The 22,458-nt window shown below is 40.6% G+C and overlaps 1 protein-coding gene across 1 annotated transcript in view; it reads left to right on the plus strand.

Annotated features, from left to right (window-relative positions):
- The window catches only part of syt7b (synaptotagmin VIIb), a 108,083-nt gene that overhangs the window by 61,466 nt on the left and 24,159 nt on the right, over positions 1-22,458 (plus strand). The window contains exons 4-6 of the mRNA XM_073463844.1: positions 599-678; positions 2,342-2,482; positions 19,939-20,061. Coding sequence (XP_073319945.1) covers positions 599-678; positions 2,342-2,482; positions 19,939-20,061 — 344 coding nt within the window. The remainder of the gene's footprint in view (positions 1-598; positions 679-2,341; positions 2,483-19,938; positions 20,062-22,458) is intronic.

Raw genomic sequence — 22,458 nt, forward strand, 5'->3', positions numbered from 1 at the left:
TCAATCACCACCGGCATTAGAAACTTTCATGCTCACTGCAAAATATTCTTGTGGCCTTGAGTGGTATCTGTAGCTGCAGCAGCCCTGACATGAAGTTACATTTTCCAGGAGGAGCACATCAGCTACATATATACTTCAGTCTCCTAAATGTTTAGTTTTACATGTCTTTCATATTTAAATCATATTTTTATACAAATTATGTGTAGATATGTCTTAATGTGCCTGATTTCATCGTGTGTCTGATGTCCAGTTTGCTCAGTGAATTGTCTAAGCATGTGCATTTCCTTTGTTCGTGTGTGACATGTTGGTGCATGTGAGAGTGTGTTTTTGCATCTCATTGTAGTGAAGTGGTCCCTTGTCAGGTTTTGATCCTCAGCAGCAGGCTGTGGTCCTGGCATCCAACCAGCTGTTGCTCTTCCCTCATTTATCTTATTTTACAACATGTTTGGAACCTGATGCTGTTCTCAAGCCTCTATAATGAGCACTTCACTTGCAAAAATGCTTTTGTACACAACGATCAAGACATTGCTCTAAAATCTGTCACTCTCTCTCTCTCTCTCTCTCTCTCTCTCTCTCTCTCTCTCTCGTGTCTTTGCAGGGGAAGAGGAATAAGCCCGGGGTGGAGGCTGCCAGCTCTCCAGATTCTGTGAGAGGTCGAGGGGAAAATAAAGCCATCAAGTAGGTGTCAGGGACGGTTTAGACGGAGGCATATGGAAATGATCTATGATGTGGTGATAGTATTGCATTTTAACAGCCGTTTCTGATTTGAAAGCTAATCTTGTAGCACCCCCTACGTGGCCTGAAATTTCCACCATGACATGATGCCCTGAGACAGTGTTATATAGTTTTCATTTATTAGAGAGGCTGAATTTTACACACAGCGGGGGAAAGTATATTCTGTTTGTATAAATCAAAGGTTGGATTATGGATAAATAAGCTTTAGCTCAAAATTAAATGTATATCCAGGCATGACTCCAACAGTTGAACACAGTGGTCACACACAAAACATAACTGTTATATATAAATATATGTTGAATACTGTATGTTCAGATTGGTGAATTCAGAACATTCAAAACTATAACTGACTTTCTGAAATGCCTGTGTACTTGAATTGTGCTGCTGTCTTCGATTGGTGTCGTGCTTTGATTTTAGACAGTAATATTTCAACCCAATCGCCAGAATAAACATCAGACATGAAAAACACGGATATGTTGAAACTTGACAGGTTCTTTAGGTTCAGTTTTCAATTTTTTCATGTGACAACACTGTGCTTATGGTCTGGTTAGATTAAATTAAAAAAACACTTGGTTAGGGTTAGGAAAAGATCATGTTTTTGCTTAAGGTCTCCTTAAAAACACACAATTTTGTCACCAAAAAACATGGCTTGAGATGTTCCAACTTCCAGTCAGAAATATTTGTTTTTTGTTGCCTTGAAACAAGGCTAAAATTGTCCCAAGGTCTCTTTAAAAATATCCAGTGGTTTCCCACTTACAAATGTAACTCCACTACCATCCCCTCCTCTTTTAGATGTGAAAGGTAGATCATAAACATGTCATGTCACATTGACATGACATGTTTTGTAGAAAAAAGGCAAGATGATATGTAGCCTATGACACGTGCAAATGTTAAGGTATGAGTAGTTCACTGCCAACATTTTATCCTGGCGACTGGGGTGAACCTTGATTTTATGTTGTTATTAACATTATTATAGATTAGTGGTTCTGAAGGGTGTGCAGCTAATGATGTGTCATATATTTCACTCTTTATTGGTATTTAACTTGCTGTTTCCCAAATGTTATTCTCTCAATTTATATTCAATGTGTGCTTCTTCAATAACCTGTTGTTTTTGCTCTAAACTGACTTTTTTTTTTTACCTCCTCTGTTTTATTTGTCATCCCTGACAGAGCGATAAAACGTGCAGGTCACTTCTTTCCTCTCCATTCTCGGTGTTTTATCACGCACCAACATTTCATTGCTATCAGGTTTTTGGACATACAAATTACAATGGACTTATCTTTAAACCCTACTTTTATCCCGTGGAAGCGTGTGTTGAATGTAATGTTTCACTCACCTTGTATTAAATGAACAGATGTATTCGGTATCTATGTTCAAAGAACAGCTCACTGTGCAGAATATAACTTCACAGGCATTGACACTATCACATCTTTCATAACTGTTAACACTCTCTCCCTGACCTTTAGATTAATGAGACAGTATTCTAACTTTGCTCTTTTTATGATGTTTTTTTTCCTGACTTATCATTACCTCGTCTGCATTGTTATTCTTCTGTTTTACTGATTGTTCCCTGCTCTCACCGCTCTGTCTCTCTCTCTCTCCCTGGTCATAGTGATCTAGACAGAGACTTTTGGAATAACAATGACAGCAGCAACGTGCAACAGAGGTGGAGCTCCTACCCGCCCAAGGAGTTCCTCTTAAACATGTCTCCCTACGCACCCTACGGAGACCCTCGCCTCACGCCCAAGTGAGTCTCAGTCATGGCTGGTAAGGGACCCCTCTATCTGGGCAGGGCTGTAATGAACAGGGGCTCGTGTACACCTTGGAAAACTCCCACAAATCTTAGATCTTTAGATAATTAAAACACTAAATTCGGCTTTTTGAGCACATAAGTATCCTGACAAATAACACAGAAAATACTTCATCACAGGAAAAGGTGGATCAATATACTGTATCACCCTGAGCAGGGAAAAAGTTGTATTTAATAGCCTAAAGGGGGGCAGAAAGCCTCATTTTGTAACACTGCCTGGCCACATATCTTTAAACAGAAGTCTCCTCTCATCCCTGGTAATCCTCATGTTTTTGCTTTCAGGCATATCCACAGTGAGTTGGTATTTAGTATGCACTGCTGGCCATGCAGCACCTGATGGAGATGTGCAGCACCATCCCTGAATATTACTGCGAAACATAGGACTACCCTAACATTGACAGAAATTACACCCATTTTCCAAATGATTGGAAGACAGAAAGACAGTGTTTGTCTGACAACTGTGAGATGAAATGAACGGATACTGTAAATCAGAAAACAAAAAACATTCATTTAACCATTAGAAGAGGATTCTAGAGAGATGTTTCTTTAAGACGAAACTCCAAACACAAAAACATACAATCTGGGAAATAACATTTTATTTCGCTTTTGCTCGGTGTTAAAGGTTTGATAGCCCCATTCCCTACAGCCCTGCTAGCCTCATCAGACCCTTTTTTACCTCTCACCTGCAGCCCATGGAATGTTACCATGGAGATGGACAACCCTCAGAGAGCAGATCTCACTGTTTCACGTGAACCTTTTTATACGAGCCAGCCTTTCAACTCAGAGCATTCAAATCTCCTGCTCTCTCCTGACACTGAGGCAGACTTGACTCAAACGTAGACTTACCTAAGACATCAGGGTTTCCACAGAGGGTTGACTGCTGTTGATTTTTAATTGAATAGGTTAGTTTAAAAGAACTGTTTGACATTTTGGGGTGAATTTAGTCATTTTCTTTTTGGCAGAGAGTAAAATGAGAAGATCAATACCAATTTTCTGTTTCTCACTTTGTTTTGTTGAATACAAAGTTACAGCCAGCAGCTTCTTAGTTTAGCTTTAAGACTTGGGGGACAGGGATAAACTAATTTAATTTGATGATAATTTTGTTTATTTAATCCATACTTCTGGTGGGATGCTCTGGTGTGAACCCTGAACCTGGGCTAGTTGCTAACAGGATCTCTCCTGACTCCTTTCAATGTTTTAAACAGAGAATACAAACTTTTGCCAATTTAAAATCCCTCCATTTAAACACAACAGGCTGAAGAATCTTTTTGTAGCTTGTATCAGTCTGTAGCTGACCCAAAATAAAAGTCAGTGAAAAGTGTCATATGTGTCACCCATGTGTAATGGAACTGTCAATGAATGCAAAATGAATGCCAGTGTAAACTGACAATAAAGTTGTATCGTATTTTATTGCATCGTATCGTAATGTAATGTAACATAACGTATCGTATTGTAATGTATCACATTGTACTGTACAACACGTACCGTAATGCATCATCCCCTATCCTATGATATCATACCATATTGTGTCATATTGTACAATATCGTATCATATTGTACCATATCACATTGTATTGTATGGTACCATTTCAAATCATATTGTATTGAATTGTATTGTATTATGTTGTATCGATCGTACCATACTGTATCGTATGGTTTGTGCCATATTGTATCGTATCGTTTTGTAGCATACCAAATCGTATTGTTGCACAGCTTATAGTATCATATCCTATCGTATCCTGCCGTATCCTATCGCATTGCATCATATCGTAACGTATCGTTATGCATCGTATCGTTACGTATCGTTAGGTATTGTTACGTATCATATCGTTACGTATCGTTACGTATCGTTACGTATCGTATCGATTGTACCGTACTGTATTGTATGGTATTGCGCCGTATTGTATCATATCGTATCATACCGAATCATATTGTTGCAAAGCTGTGACAGTTTTCACAGTGAATTATTTATTTTTTTAACTCTGTTATTTTTGTACCAACTAAACAAACAAGTTAGTTTAAGAGGGATTAATAGAATTTTGTTACATTTAAAGAGCTGTTTCGTTATTTTTCCAGTCTTTATGCTACGCTAAGCTTAACAGTAACTGGCTGTAGCTTCATATTTAACAGACTGATGTAAAAGTGGTATCAGTCTTCTCATCTAACTCTACACCAGAAAGCTAATAAGCGTATTTCCCAAAATGTTCAACTGCTCTTTTAATGGGGCGGTCTCTGTTCTACTTTTCTCAGTGTTGTGTTGTGTTTTTTGGTGAGTGTGAAGTCGTTACGTGTATTTGCTCCTTTCACCTTTTCCCAACTCGCTCTGTGTTTTCTGCTTATTTGTTGTCACTGTTCCCATAGTACTGTAAGTGCTTTAAGGCTGTCCTGAGTCTGGTCTAATGAGCCCTTTCCCATTAATAATGCCAATTTGTCCATCATGTGCAGTACAGCAATTAAGTGTTTGGATGGTAAAACGTCAGTTTCATATTAACGTCCATCACTCTAAACACAACTGACTTGACTCTTTCAAAACCACAGGGTTATCATTTATTCTTTATCTGTGCAGTGATGTTAAAACTATTTAGAATCAGCAGCGAGTTGTGTGGTTACATTGCATCATGGTATCGAAAAATGATTTATAGTTGACTGATATTTAATGATGATAATAACGGCAATTCCGAGATGTGTAATAGCAAATCAGTGATTCAATTATTTCTTTCTCCGTACTATCGAGATATGGGCGGATGGGAGATATGGGCAAGACAAGTTTCTTTGCTTATCACATTTCAAACACACACATCAGAGGCAATCCAAAGAAAATGCATTAGGACATTAAAAACTCAAAAGAAAATTCAAATGAACAAAGAATTAGAAGAGATGAATAAAATTAAACAAATGTGCGAGTGGTAGTAGTAGCAAGGTAGCCGGAAAATATCTCATTGTTCAGTGAGAAGTCATTCATTTTACCGTCAGCCTACACTAAATGTCTGAATGTTGTTGAAGACATTGTTCCAGTGTGCACCTGTGTGTTGTATGGTTTGTCCTCACTCAGTAGAAGGTCCCTGTGTTGGAGTCGACGTCGTGTTTGCACTCGTCTCTGTGACTTCTCAATCGAGGTCTGCTGGGGTGGGTTAGGATGCATTATGACAAATAATTCATGGGACTTTACTGTGGAAAATTGTTTACACAAAGTCATTAGATAATGAGTTTTCATCATGAGCTGCAGGTGAGTTGCTGTGAGATTACAGAGACATTAGTGCTCTGTTATCATCACCTGCATCTGCAGGTTAGAATCTGAAGATGATGCATCTGCATCATTACTCAGCTATTATGCCCAATTCACAGAGACAGCAGATTGGTCATTGCTGTCCCGTGTGGAGTGGTAAGCCAGACCTGCTGCATATCCAAACTCCCAATACTCTGTGGCCTATTTTCTCGCCTCAGATGTTTACAAAATTGTTTTTAACGGACTAAGCAGCTGCAATAAGAAGAAGTTCCCTCTAGGACAAATGTATTCTACCTCTTTGCTTTGCTAATATTTTGCACTACGAGTGTATTGGGCTTTACAATACATTGAGGAAAGTAATCTGTTGGCCATCAACTGTTTGCAGCTTTGAACAGAACATTTGTACTTTGGAAGCTATGTTTTTCTCTCAGCCAAGTGTCCTCAGAAAAAGCAACTGTGCTGTCCAATTTACTCACACGGCTTCACAGTAAATCCCAGCACAGACCTCTTCACTGCTGTTTCAGTGACTGTCTGGCTGACCAGCAGTGGCTGCTCCTGGTTTTTGTTGTATACAGGACACTTGTGGCTGGATCGAGAGCTCACAAAGTGTCTTACTCACCGGTGTGACTAACTTTACTGATGAATTTTTGCTCTCCGGCTCTGTACGTCTGTGCGTCTGTCTCTCGTCTGTACGTCTCTCTCTCTCTTCTTTGTATCCTCTCCTTTCTGTCTGTCGGTGTTTCTTTGTCTCCGATCCACCCCACTGTTCCTCCCCAGTGGGGCCGTGGATAAGGGTGGGCAGGGCGGTGCTGGACCCTCGCCGGGGGCCAGTGACGGCGGGGGTGGTGCTTGCTCTGGGACTGGGGCAGGGCCCAGTCGCAGTGACAGCGTTCGGAGCATGGTGACGGGGGGCAGCAAGGCCGGGCGCTGGCAGACGGTCCAGAGCCACATGCATGCCGGAGGCCTACGGTTTGGCAAGTGAGTGGCGCATGGTGACAGGGGGCACGCATGAGGGGCACGATGACAGCATGGTGTGGATATCAAAGAGGAGTTTGTAAAAACACCATGAATGGCATTGTTGCATGTACAGTTAAAGATGGACATCAACAGAAGCTATTTTTGACACCATGCAGATGAAAACAACACAAGGCAGGTCTGCAAGAGAAAGCAGCTGCTTTGCGGAATGTACCTGTGATGCATGAGTAACGGCTGGTTGAAGTCTCTCGGCTACAGGGAGCTTCGTCACTCACACAACAAAACAATTTTTATGTCAGCTGCCAACCTTCCACCAGCTGATGTCAGGCCATTCTCAGACAAAGTGAATCCACACGGTCATACTGTTCCACTGCAGGCTCCAATTTACTGAAGGCTGTGACACTTTTGAGGATTTCAAACGAAACAGATGCTCACAGAAAATCTTCAAAAATGGCGTGCTTGCTCATCTGAAGTAGCAGCTTCTTAAAATCAGTGTGGGTGGTTTCATAAACAGCAGGAGAGCAGTTTTATTAGGCCAGTGCAAAACCGTGCAGCTTCATTTTAACCAAAGTTCACAGTGTACCAACCTCTGCAAATAGCCGAGAAGGTGCGTTGTTTATGCAATTATGTTTAAACAACAGCCAGTCAAATTGATAGTAGCAATCACAAAGATTCTCTGCTGGTTATCACTAGAGCCAGCTGATATTCAATATAATCAGCCGATTGTTTATCCTGACACACCAGATGGTTTATTAAACAGAATCCTCAAGTCGTCCTTGGAAGCTGTTTGGAAAAGGGCAGGCACTTTCAAAAACTACTTGATAGCAGATGATTGGATGACCATCTGTCTGTCACCGTCTATCACTGGCTAACTTTTAATGAGTACTGATTTAACTGATGCTATAGAAGCATCTAAGCTAACCTCTTTAGGAGCCGCCAGTCTGGTTTTTGAACGAACGGTTGCCTCTCACAGTCGCCTCACCTAAACCTAAGCTTCCACTACTTCCTCAAAGGACGCTGACCGGTTCGAACCACTGCAAGCACATATTTTGAAGCCTGGCAAGGTGGATTCACACTTGATCTTGTGACCTTGCGAATCCAGCTGCCTGCTGACAAGGTAAAACATATACTAAACGACAAGGAATGGTAACTGAGTTGCAAATTATTCTGAGCTGTTTTGCGACCCTTGATTCCTAAAATAAAAGTCCCAATAATTTTTCCAACAAATGATGTTATGTAATTCAAAGTTTGAGCATTTGGATCAGCATGAAACTAAATATCCTCAGTGCTGTTCTTTGCTCTGGTTCTTTGGTATCTGGTTCCTTGATGAAAAGTTGAAGGTACAAGCCTGTGTACATAGGAACTTTGAGGTAGAATTTAACCACTGTAGGATTTAGATCTGTCCATCATGCCAAAATCATGGCCAAAAGAGAAGTAAGAGTCCCATGTTTCAATGAAAAGTAACACTGGACATAAAAATTCTGAAACCATGGAAAAGTCAACCCCATCTCCACAATAAATGTACAAGTAAAAGTACATTTCTTCAAAACCACATATACGTTCAAACTGAATGTTTCCCATTGTTGCAAGTTTACATATGTTCAGGCTGAATGTTCTATTATATCCAATCACGGATAAAAAGATCTGACTTCCTGTGAAAAGTAGCCAGTTTTGGTAGTCACAAAAATGGATGGTGTCCTTAAAAATATCCAGTGGTGTGAATAGAATTGCAGTCAGCCGTTTGGCAGCCTTTATGGCTTGTAATAATGCCACTTACCAACCCCTCCACCCCCTGATGTGAATGGTGGCTTTAAGCACATAATGTGAACATGATATACCAAATTCGGTACAAATGTCATCCTTGGATGCATCTGTGGTTTGCAGAAACGTTAACTGCTAACATTATATCCAGGCGACTGGCCTAGAAAAATCTAACAAAAAAATTGTTTTTAACCACATCAGAACCACCCAAATTGGTTTTGGGACACCTTTGTTGGGAACCTTGGCTTCAGTCCATGTGGTTTACCCCAACTGATATCAGATAGTTCACACAGTCCTATAGTAACACCACCTTCAAATCGCACAAGTAAACAAGTGGCTGCAGACAAACATTCAGCAAGACAAAATAACCCAAAGGTTTGCTCTCATCGCTTCCTGATCTCCAGCTGTGCTGAGCTTTAAACGTCCTCTCTCAAGCAGTGATGAGATCAGAGCCGAGCTGCTGCAAACAAAACTGTCTAAACGCTCTGAACTCAAATAATAATCTGTCCCATATGTATGAGTTGGATGTGGAGAGCTTGGTGCTTTTAGAAAATATCAGCAGCCGCAGCACCACTGAATAATAAATATAAGATCTCAATATGTAAATCGTAGCCCAGATAATCAAACTGTTGCGTAAACAGTCCAATGAGTAAATCTAGAACAAAGTTGAGTGTGGATGCACAGTAGAGCCGTTAAAGTCATCCTTCCATTCATTCATTCACTCATCCGTTAATTGTCAGGCAGTTTTGTGTTGATAATTCTGTCCATGATACTGAAGACACATGAGAAACAAAGGAGCAAAACTCTGCCTTCAGAACTAATATTTTTCCTTTGAAGTGACATTATACACCACCTCCACACACAATGAATGAATCATTGGGCATGTTTGACTGATATTCATAAAGCTTTAAATAAATCTTATAATGATACAGTGCGTGGCTTTTAAGCAATATGACAATTAGACGTGAAATAGAATTTTAATTTCACTTCTCCTCTCGTATTATTCTCTTCTGTCACTCTTCTGTTTTGCTGCCTTTCTACCCCTCCTTTCAGATCTACCTGTATTTCCATTTCTCCTCTGGAATTGGTTTCTATTTTTGGGCATTAACCTCTCCCCTCCACTCTCTCTCTCTCTCCCTCTCTCTCTCATTCACTCTTCACTGTTGGTAATTTTTTTTCTCTCTCTCACTCTGTCTCCTTGTTTTTCACCCTCCTCAATTTTCCTTAATTACAAAATCATTCAAGGTTTATAGTCATCTTAATTGACTTTCAAGCACGAAGAAATGTGAAATTAACCCTCTAAGTCAGTAATAGGATACAGCCGATAAAGAGCGCTCATGCTCCGGGCATATGAATGACTGCTGCTGGTACTGTACAGACAGATGCAGAAGACAATAAAGATGTACAATAAGATACAAGAATCAAGGAAATCACAGTGAGGAACGGACTCTGTGTTGTGGCGTCTTGGATTTTCTGAATAAATTCATTCATGAATACATTTAAAAAGACACTGAACTTAGCACATGGACTGGCTCCCAGATGTCTGGCTAAAGCCACCATGAATCCAGATTTCTACGTGTGTCACTGGACCTTTTGATTTATTCTTCATATGGACACTTGGCTGTACCGAAGCTGCAGTGTTCGGTGTCTATGCTCACATGTTCAAAGAACAATAGTTGCTTTTAAATGTGATGTCACGCTTTTATGCATTTCCTCTTATTTTTCATTTCACCTCTGTCCACCCGCCCTGACCAGTATCGTGATTTCACTAGAGGAACGATATATCATCATAAGGAGGGGAAAAGGCCCTTTCACAAGAGATCTTGTCAAAATGTAAACAAATATCACATATTACTGTAACAAATTCTCTGCTCATAGCTTATAAATTACATGTTTTATTTATTTCAACTTTTTCTTACTCCCCACTGGTTGAAGTCTCTGAATCTTACGACAAAACAGCACAGTTTCAGCCTGCAGGCACATTTTTTCGGCCTAGCATTGTTGAAACAGGTCAGCTGATGTTGTCGTAGCGAGAGCAACAAGTAAGTGAAGTGAGACTGCTGAGTGAGATGCCCCATTATTCTGTTGACTCGTCTTTTCTTCAAAATCCAGAGTATTTCCACACTGCTGAGAGGAGAGTAAATATCCTCTTTGTCTTTTTTTGGCTGCTTGCCATTACCTGTGTGGCGCTAGCACTATTTAAATGTTTAGGAAGAAGGTGCACTTAGACAATAAAGCTGTTGTTGTGTGCCAGGGAACAATATGGGTCAATGTTTTTCATTTTGCATCAACGGTAATAGATTTTTGATCATTAAATAGATGTATCGTTACACCCCTGAAGATATATAGCTCTGTGAGCATGAAGATGAATACTGCACAAAACCACCAATAACAGAAAGCAATGACATCTTTCATACAGAGTGAGGAGCTTTCGGTTGTGAAGTTTTTTCCCCCCACTGTGACTTTTTGTCAGTTTTCTTCTAATGATGTCCTCAATGCTTCTCAACAGAGTCTCCTGGATGATTCACAAAGGTGTAGGTTAATGAAAATTAATTATTTCACTGAACTGAAATGTTTCTGAGAAATTGTGTCTTTGTGAGTTTGTGATGTTGAGTGGCTCTACTACAAAACCCAACAGCCTCGGGTACAGTTTCTATGGCGAAGAAGTGCGAAACAGCAACACTTATTTGTTGCTTTTGGAAACAAAACATTGTGTCAAAATTGCCCAAGTCGTCCAAAATTTCCAAGGAACCCAAAGTTGAACTGTTTTGTGCTGAAAATTAATTTGTCAAACTTTTAAAGTGAAGTGGAGACCTCAGTTTGCACTTTCAGTTAGCAGCTCACCTAAAAGTTTTAAGCTCCTGGGTATTTTTTTATTGAAATGCACCTCATAGTTAACTTCTCCAGTCAGGTTTTTTATGTACACAGGCTTGTACCGCTGGCATTTTATCAAAGAACCAGATGTTTTTTGAATGCAGTTGCTCATCTTTTGTTCTCATGATCCATATTGGAGCTCCATCCAAGCCTTGGAGGTGCGCCAACTAACAGTTGCCTAATGTTATCTATGCAAAAACATATGATGAGAATTTTACTTCTGAAACCCTAAATGCCCCAGAATGCCCTCCTCCCACTTCAAAACTCTTCTGTTCAACGGAAATCCAGCTTTTAACTTTTATACGTTAATTCATTAATTCAGTTTCATTTTTATGCACAAGTAAATAAACATTCTGATCAAAGCCTATCCTCAGGAAATACCTAATGGCGTGCAATATGTGAGTGTGTATGAGAGAAAGCGTGCCTGCATGAGTGCATGTATATGAGCTCTGTCTTGTATTTACTTGATCCAGCATGGCTGAGACAAACCACAGGGGAGTTTGTCTCCTGGCTCTCCAGCAGAGTTAGAGCCGAGTTAATGCTTAAGAGCGCCTCGAACACAACTCAAGTCCAGGCAGTAAATCCTCCCTCACAGCATTAGCTTTCAGACAGAGCTGTTTAGCACAAGCTTACAGTTATCAGGCAGGGCAGTGATTGAAGGGAGGATAAGGGGTGAAGCACTATTACATGATTGTAAGAGTAGCAGACCGGTAATTAGACTGCAGACTTAAAGAACAGCGATTGGAGATGGTGTGGAGAAAGATTGATGTGAGGGCTGAGGGTGTAGAAAAGATGAATGGACTCAGGAGATGGAGAGCAGTTGAGCTCAGAAGCATGAAGGTAAAGGGGAAGAGCGGGGAGGGAAAACAGAGCAGGAGCCGAAAGGACCTTAGAGATCGACTGGTGGAAGCGAAAGGCATCAAGGCGAGAAGGTAGAAGTAGGTCATGGCTAATTAGGGAGAGAGGTAACGTACAGAAACAATTTAGCGCCGCAGATCGCGAGCACAAATTCAAGTTAGTGACTATGATACTTTGACTTCAGCTTGAATCTAATCCCACTTAAGCAGAGGTTTGTTTTTACACCAGTTTGGAGAAGAATAATTGAATGTTTACATGCTGCATGCCAGCAAACACTCATACACTGTCATGCAGCATCAGCTCGAAACTCTACACAGTTGTTTTCATGCAGATGTTTTACTGTAATCTGAATCTTTTTGAAAACTCTGTTCTTCTTTCTCTCCCTCCTCTCTCCCTCTTTCACTGATCTTCTTGGTTGTTTGTTCTTTCTTGAGCCTCTCTTCCTTTGATATTCACTGCGAACACTCTGTTCCCACATTTCAATCTGTGCTGTATTTTTGCCATTTTTATCCGCAACGCTTTCCATTTGATATTTACATGATCATGTGTTCCCAAATTTTTTTCACACTTTCATATTTTCTTGATCCTTCCGACCTGCCCCGTCCTCTCCTGTATCCCTCGTGTCACCTCTAACTCCGATGTCTTCCTTGTTTCATCCATCTCTTTCCTCGACGCTCCCATGTGTCTGCTCAGTTTTGGGGATGCTTCCCTCTCGACTGCATCCACCCTGGAGCACATCCCGTCCTCGGCTGTGGCGCGCCCCCGGCCCCTGGTCCGGCAGCAGAGCCTCCAGCAGCCCCTCACTCACCAGCCCCCGCCAGGTCCTAACGACCCCCCGGTCACCTCACAAAGCTTGGGCCAGCTGCACACGGGCCCAGGCGGCGGGGGCCATCGTGGGGGCCCGCGTGGGGTCCGGGGGAGTCCGGCTGGAGCCTCCAGGTACAGAGGAGGAGGGGCAGGCCGATCAAGGTCAAATCCTGGCAGCTGGGATCACATGGTGGAGCAGATCCGCCACAGAGGGCTGGATGTCAAGTCGTTCTTGTAAGTTTTCTACTCTGTTACATCAGACTGTTGAATATGAACCTGTTGAATGAATGCTGCCCTTATTATCAGTGGCACAGCATGCATAACACCCTGATTATATATATCCTGCACTGCTGACCTAATTTTCAGGTTTTCCGGTTATTTTAACGTGACTCACCTGCCAGTTTATTAGGAACACAAATGTTTTGCAGTCTAATTCAACAGTCCTGCAATAAATCCTACCTTCTGTTCATGGAGGTGGTGATTGAACTTTATTGCCATTTTGGAAGCTGCACTGTAGTTTGTGACAGTGTTGGAAGGAGTATTCAGATGCTTTACTTAAGTAAAAGTAGCTCAAAAAAAATAAAAGCATTATGCAGAAAAATAGCCCCTAGTTTAAAGGTCCAGTGTGAGAGGATTTAGTGGCATCTAGCGCCGTAGTTGCAGGTTGTAACCAACTGAACCACCCTCGTTTCACCCTCCGCTACTGTGGCTGCTAAAAAATGTGAAAGGCCCACTCTCGAGCCAGTGTTCGGTTTGTCCGCTCTGGGCTACTGTAGAAATACCTCTGAGAAGAGGACCTGCTCCCACTGTAAATATAAAAGGCTCATTCCCCCAAAAAAACTGCAACAATTCTTAGTGTCAGGTGTTTAAGGACAAATGAAAACGTAATTAGGAACATTATATTCCATTTCTTCCAATAGACACTCCTAAATCCTGGACACTGGACCATTAAATAGCATCTTAATGGTGTCGTTGGTCAAGTTGGAGCTCATTTATACGACTTAATATGCACTTTGGTAGTTTGATCTATAACAATGCACCGCATTTTATGCTTAGAATAGAACAGAATCTTATTTTACAAAGTCATTAGCAGCTTAGACTAAAATTATAGTAGATAAATAGTCTCTCTGAAATGTCAATCTTCATGAAGGTAGGATTTATTGGAGGCTTGATGATTAAGTCTGCTGGAGTTTCGCCTAGTTGTATCTAATTAACAGCACAATATGTGCGCCTATATGTAAAGTGGATGTGATCCTGTATAGCAGCCCTGCAATAAACACGACCTTTGCAAAACTCTAAATATTGTTGAGGCTGTGCCAGAGATACTGATTCAGGTAAACTCAGATCATTTTCAGGGTATAGCTTGTGTTCATCGTCAGAGGGTCATATTGTCCTCTCTCACGCACACTATAACCTCTGTGAGTACGCTGCATAGTGATTTTTGGAAAGCCTTCTAGTCCTTATTTACATTTCTATGTGTGTCACTGTATATAAGTGTCTGTGAATTTGTTTGCGAAACATGTGATTAAAACAGATTCCAGCACTGCTGAATGCAGAGGTGTAGGTATAACCTCTGAATATTATCATTTATATGTGTATTGTTTATATTGTAATGTATGGAATGGAATGTAAAGTCAGAGAAAAACAGACTTGTTTTTGACAATATGCTTACGTATTAATGGATTTATTAAACTGGATTTAAAAAGATTTCATATAACCAAGCTTTGCAAGAGGAATTTCTCTGCGGTATATGCATCATCATAGCCGCAGTAACATGGAGAGACTGTTGTCAGGTTATTCCTGTTAATGTTGTTTTTTTGTATCTAGATTTATGTACATCAATACAGTAGTGATTTATTATTATCATCACCATGGGAGAGGTATAAAATAGCTTAAAGGTTAGATGAGAAAGAAAGATAGATGATTGTTGAGTCTCATTACCAGGTCATCAAATACAGGTTTGGTGTACGTTTTTTTGTTTAGTGTTGTTTAGCCTGAACAACATCAATCATTAAATCTCTTAAAGCATCTGTATTTGACTAGCTGGGAATGAGACTCAACACTATCTCTCTCCAAAATCACATACTGTACTTTTAAATATCTGCACTTTATTGGAAAGTTATTAGAATACTAATTCCTAAAAAGAGATTTAGTTTGTTGAGTAAAACAAAAACATTTTTTAATATAGTCTACAGACTTGATCTCTCTCCAGACTGATAACAGAAAAATTAACAGTAACCTTTATTAAAATAACCTTGACCCAAAACCGAACATGGTCAAAAGAAATATTCTGTCATAGCTAACAAAGATGTCAACAGTTTTAAATATGCCAATGATTTTCCAATTCATTCACTACTCAGTAGGACGGCTGCTAGTGTGCGAAGGCGACCGATTGTTTGAGATACCAAGCACGAAGAGCTCTCCTCCTCCGCTTGACTTGAATGATAGATTACAGATGATGTGCTCCACAAAGCAGCCTCACGTAAACGCCACCCCTCCCCTCCATAGACATTCACACACATCCACACACGCAGCTCTACACTCCTGTACTTTTTGCGTGTCTCCCCATTAACAGTGTCTCCAGGCCAGTGACCTCCCTGCCTATGTGAATCATCATTCAAATAAGGCCAGGCTCGTAGTATATACGGAGGTGGTATCGGCCATCGTCTCCTGTCCTCATGAATCTCAGCGGACCAGATACGTCAGCCGTTAGCCCTGAGGCGGGAGGAAACACACTGTGGGGAGTGGGAATATCATGTGTTTGTTATCAGTGGGGTGTGAACAACCAAATGCAGCAGTTTCACCTTCCACGGCTGTCACACAGTGTGGAAACTGAGTCTCCCCGCTTACATTTCAGATCAATAGAGCCAGCGTAGGTTGTCATGATTACAGGGCCCTCCTGTTGGAGTGCGCGTGTCTTTTTTGGTCATCTATACAGATCCATTCACCTTATCGATGAGCATCATGTTGCTACTGTTTACACATCCCCAGTGGTCCGCTGTCTCTCAAGTGCTAATGTGTTCCATCTTGTTGTCGATATTGCTCCAACAAACAGCCTCTTGTTAGAGAGGGAATGCACTGCAGAAAGAGCTCGCAGGCTGGTAAAATAAATCAGAGTGAGATATGGAGAGATGAGAGGAAGAAAACTGAGGAGAAACAGATGAAACCGATAAGAAACGAACATACAGGCAAACAAGGACGACATAACATTCTTTTAATCTTTTGATTCTGCTGATTGTTGTTTGCTGTGTGCACAGGTCCACATTTGTATTCAGTTCCTGCTATAGCGTCGAGCTTAACTCTGCAGGATTTAAACATTTTTACATTCTTACAACCTACGTGTTGAATGAGGTTTTGATCACCTTTTCATATCAAGCTTTTACATACAGATATTTTAGATAATACAAATTAATCATTTGATTTATTGCAACAAGTAATTAATGAGTTTTTAATTTACTTCATAGTTTGTATCCATTCGTTTTCTAACACAGAGGCTAATTCCATACCCAAAAAAATCCTTTTTTTCTCTCTGTTGAGAATTTGGCTTGCTCTTTGGTGTGCCTCAGAACGTTTGAATTTCACTGACATAACCTGGTAAAGTCAACATATCACCCAAAAATTATATCATTATCTACTCATGCCGATGGAAAGTCAGGGGAAGTTTCATGGTCCACAAAACATTTCTGGAGCTTCACAGCAAAACAGCGTTGAAATATTCTCCTAAACAACTGAACAAAACAAAACCAAAAACCATAAAATGGCTCCATACAGCTTGTCTGGCATTATCCAAGTGTCAGGAAGTCCCAAGATCCCTGATTGATTTGAAAAGACATTATTTACACCCTTTTTTAAGTCAAAATCATTACTGTGGCTACGACGCTAAAAGCATTAGCGCAAAACCCGTAAAATGTCCCCTCCCTAAAATCTACTTTATTTGTTTAGGAGAATGCTGCAGCTCTGTTTTGCTGTGAAGCTGAGTGTAATGACTGAATTTTCATTTTTGGGTGAACTTATCCTTTAAGGGAGGCAAGAAAAGAGAAAAAAAAATGTGTCAGAATTGCCTTGAGGAATTAAAGAAAACACACGAGGGTTGTCCTTGAATGAGCACACTAGGTTAGAGGCTGTGAAAGAGCATTGTAGAGGCAGAGAAGTCAGGGCAGTGTTCAGTATGTGCCTTCATGTGGGCTGTCATTTGTGACTGTGAGTTGGAAGGTCATGTGGGCAAATGTTCATTAGTTAAGGTCAGTGTTAGCACGGCCTGTTGAATTCACGGTGCAGCAGTGAGACATTATTTAAATGACTTCGGGCACATTAAGAGGGAGAATAACAGCAGAAAATCAACGTGAAATGTGTCTTTGTTGCAGGTTTTTGTTAAGGTCACCTCAATTTTCATGGATTTCTTTTGCATTTTTGTTTTTGCAAGTTTATTTTTCTGCATGTCATTTTCAATTGCTCCTATTTTCTCTCTCGGAAACAATCCAAGCTCTTCTTTCAGGCTCTTTGCTTTTCTATTTTTAAACATTTTTTTCTAGGAAGCAGATAACAGGAGATGATAAAGCCATGGAGGCATCAGTGGTTCTCAGCCTCTCTGCTAATGATACTAATTTCAGACAAACACATTTCTATGCCTACTAACAGTGAATTATAAAAGAAAACACTCATAAGATATTGAATGCATCCCTGAGCTTGGGATACACACTGTTCCCTGATGCATTATATAACCTCATATATTGTAACAATGAGTGTGTTTTGAAGAGGTTGTATGTAAAACGTTGCTGCAGCCAATGATTATGTGTTTTCATTAGATCCTTTATCCTATAAAACAATTGATATTGTAAGTGCCTGAGTAACTGTAATTTTATCCATATAACATCAGGTCAGCTTTAAATATCTAAAGGAAGAATCAACCCTGGGTGTGAGAAATAAACTGGCACCAAAATCACCTGTTCCTCCAGTACAAACTGCTCATGCTAATGTGACAGCATACGGTACATTAAGTAATCATAGGCACAACACATTATCCAAAATGTGAGAATTAGACTTTGTAGTAATTCAAAGGCTGGACGGCTTTTAATAGCACACTCTGAACCTCACAGTCTGTTACAAGAATGGTAAAGATAAAAAAACCTGTCTTTTAGATCTCCACAACAGATCTATTTTTCTTCTGACCTCTAATGAAGTGAATTTTGCTTTTACAAGAAATGAGGCAGACAGCTGAGGGTGCTGCAGTGATTATTGTGTAAAGGACAGCACTGATGATGACAATGACAATGACAATATATGAATTTACCAGCCATAAAGTGAAACCATACTCACCATGTAAAAGTTTATTTTCATACTTGCTAGTTGCCTTTCATATATTTACATAATGTAGGTGTTAAAATATGCACATCAAATTGTGTATATACTGTATATATAAAGCAAAATCCCCATGAACATCTGTTGTAAAGTCAAATTCAAATCCGTATACTGTAAGCTGCCTTTGTAAGTTACTGTTTGGTATTATGGTTTGTTGTGCACAAAATCCAATGATTGACAGGTTTTGTAAGTGGTAATTTTCAATTATATTAAAGTGGAATTCTGGTGTTTTTCAATCTGAACGCCATATTTACACATTTTTGTGTGTAAATAATCGAATTTACCAAAGGGTTTGGCATCAGTCCAGTAGATCGCCTCGGCTGGCAGCTGCAACACTGCTGCAATGCAATCCTTTGGGACAACTACGACTGTCAAAGTAACATCCACTAAAAAGTGGTTGTGTTTGCCGCTGACAAGCTGAGGTTGTTATTCTAAGTGTCTGACAACATGGAAATGATTCCTACACAGAGAGACCTTGTTGTTACATAATAAGATCCTTTTTGTAACCAGAAACACAAGTCTCGCTCTGAGATCTCGCAAGCAGTGAGTTGCTGCGGGAGGATGACCGTGGAAATGTGAGTCAGAGTCAGAGTTGGAGAGAAGAGTTTGGAGTTTACCGACAGAAATTGCCATCAAAAATGTATTTCCAAAGTAATGGCTGACTGCTTGACTGATTTTGACAATCTAGATGAGGCAGCGACTGTAACCGCTCCCCTCGCAAAATTTCAGAGCGAGACTTCTCCTTGACAAGACTTGTGTTTCTGGCTACAAAAAGGTCGTACACTTCCGCAGTGATCATTTCCGTAATGTTGACAGGAATAACAACCTCAGCCTGTCAGTGGCAACAGCAAACACTCTTCTCTCCAACTCTGACTCACTTTTCCACGGTTGTCTTCTTGCAACAACCTGCAAGATTTCAGAGCGAGAATTCTCCAGTGGGACTGGTTCTGATTACAAAACAATAAAGAAAAAGGTCTATCTTTGCTGAAATTGCTTCTGTAATATTGTCAGACACTTAGAGTAACAACCACAGCCTGCCAGTGGCAAAAACAGCAGTTTTAGTTGACGTAACTTGACAGTCACAGTTGCCCCAAAGGATTACATAGCAGCCATGTCGCGGCTGCCAACCGAGGTAATCTACTGGACTGACTGCAAAACTTTTTGTAAGTATTAATCAGTTACACACCAAAACATGTAAATGTAGGACCCATGTTTATAAATGCAGGAATTCCCCTTTAACAATTGAAATACTAAAACTCCAAAATGCATGCAGTAAGGTGTTACTACAGTGTTAGATTGATAAAGTCTGTATTGTATTCTCAACTCCCCCAGTAGCACACAGGTGAAGATGCGCTGTAATGTGAAGTGTTGACTGAGACCTCTCTCCCACTCTCTCTTTGTACACGAATTGAATGCGTGCTGTTTGCGTCTCTGTCACTGCCTGTGTGTGTTTTGTTGCGTATCTTGTGTCACCGTGCCTATTTGTCGTCATACCTGTGTGCTCTTGTGATGTCTTGTTTGTCTGTGTGTCCAGTGAGGGGAAGATGGTTGTTCTGTCTCTAGCAATCGGGCTCGCTGAACAGGACGACTTTGCAAACCTCCCAGATCTACAGGAAGCACCGGCGAGCAAAGAGAACGATACCACTCCAGAAAAGAGGTAAAGAGAGAAAGAGGGAGAAGGATGGTGTTAGAAACTTTGACATAGATAATGACGTAAAGTGTTGCAGGATCATTTATCTCTGTTGTGTTGATTTTCTGATTTACACTGTAGGATGACCTGTAAGATCAATAGTTCGTAGTCTGAGAGGGTGAAGTAAATGTAATGCCCCCCCCCTTAAAAAACTTAATAAATCTTAGCTGCTTAAAATCTCATTTATTCTACTCAAAGGATCATTATTAAAAGCAACACAGACCAGGAACTCGAAAGTTAAAAAGGTCAAAGTCTGCCTCGCCAGTAGTTCCGCCTTTAAATCTGTGACTTTTTGACATCACTCCACGTCTCAGAGCCACACATTGATGCCTCTGACTAGTTTACTTTAAGAACTGATTTAGCACAGCTGTTGATGTAAGCGGTGCTGGCTCAGGCATGTGTGAGCTGACCAATCAGAGCAGACTGGGTATTTGGGAGGGGAGCCTTAAAGAGACAGGAGCATATGACGATGAATCTTGAACACTGTTTGCCTGTGCTCTTTAATTTTTGTCACTTTTCACAGATATTTGAAAATAATCAGTAAAGAAGTTAAAATATACTCAAATATTTCATTCACATCATCAGTCCAAATTTTCCCAGAGCAACCCACAAGGTCTACACTGTACTTTGAATGATAATGTGTTTCTGATAAGGCTTTTCCACAAAACGTTCCATAATCTTATTAAAATCCTTACAATTACATGTACTCCTTCTACCTCAATAAAAAATCCTGAATCTATGATTATGTAAGTATGTGTCATTTCAGAAGTCTTACTATTTCAGAGGAGATGACGCCTACTTTACTAAAACAAAGTCCATTCTCAGTGAAGGTTTCAGGTTTCCACATCAAACTGTTCTACTCTGAATATTGATAGGCCGGCCTCTTTAAATCAGATTTTCAATGAGTACAGAGAAAATTTAAACTTTAAGCGACAAATGTGAAAACACCATTGTAGTGTCAAACTCTGCATATACATCACTCTACACAGTGACGCTGAAACATTCAACTGCAGGAACAGGAGGAAAAACATTTGACTGGAGGGGGACTCTTTAAATGGAATTATATTCTGGTGGAGGATTTTTTCCATTTCTTAGATTAAGTTTTTAAAAAAAATCACATTCAGTCTTTGAAAACCAACCACGTGTCATGTACCGTTGATGAAATTATATGTAAACTCCTCCGCAGTTCATTCAATCCTCCACATTCCTGTGAACAAAACAAAAAACATGACCTTGGTGTTCTCTGTGGCAGCTATAGCCCTGCTTTATATGTCCATATGTGACCATTATGTTGTTCAGTGACTTCCAGCACCAAACTAGAACTCTTGCTCGGTCCTTTTCCTTCTGTTTGTTTTGCTTTATGTTTCCTCAAATTGTTATTTTGCATTTCACCACATTTTCTATCCAACTTCACGTTTTGGGTCCTCTTGACCCTTTTTTTTTCATGTCCTCTGTGTTCTCCTTCCAGACCTTTGTAAGTCTGCTTGTCTGCAGCTCTTCACTGTTTGATCTGGGAGTCGTAGGCACAGGAGAAGGGCACCCTCATTACTTAGACGAAAGGTTCCTCACATGAAACGCTCGTCTAAAAATATGCTAACCTCTCATCTAGCAGTGATCTCCGAGCGGCTGTCAGCGACTAACACGATCTCTCCGTTGGTGAACAAAAGGACTGAAGTGGCTTCCCTCTCATCACATTGCAGTGTTTAAGGGATTTGGAGTGCTTAACCTTATGTTTTATTACTGGTAGGCTGATCACTAATATGGCTTTAGTTGCATTTTTGTTGAGGGTTCTGCCTTTTTCAGAAAATAGCTTTAAATGTCTTGAAATGTACAAAGTTCTCTGCAGTGCATTCAAGTGTGCTGCTCTAACTAGGTCATCTGTGAATTTGCGGTTGATGAAAAATAGTATGTCTTGGAGGAAAAGAACATATCATTAGAGAGACACATTTGTCTTGTTTTTGATGTTATTGCATCAATTATGACCTTTTTTATGCCTTTAAAATTGAATTTAAAGGGTCAGTCAGGGGATGAGGGGACCTGCTTACCTCTTGTCCCCCCCAATCATCCTCTCTCCCGCTCACTGTCTGGAGGTCTGTCAGGCACCTAACTCTAATCACAGCGAGCCAGTGAGCCTCTACCCTGAGGGGTCACGTGGGCCAAGTCGTCTAGTGTCCTTCCACAACTAATAACAGCTCTCCATCATCATCTCTGTCCGTCTCTCTCATCTCTCTGTCTCTGTGGTTACACCCTAAGATCCCTGGGCCCGTCTGCTGGCCTGCTCCCGGCCGTTTTCATGGAGCCCAGCGGACTGAAAACGATGGAACAGGATGATCCGGCCAAGAATATATGTGACAAGACAAGACG

This window comes from Pagrus major, chromosome 4, assembly GCF_040436345.1.
Source record: "Pagrus major chromosome 4, Pma_NU_1.0".
Lineage (NCBI taxonomy): Eukaryota > Metazoa > Chordata > Actinopteri > Spariformes > Sparidae > Pagrus > Pagrus major.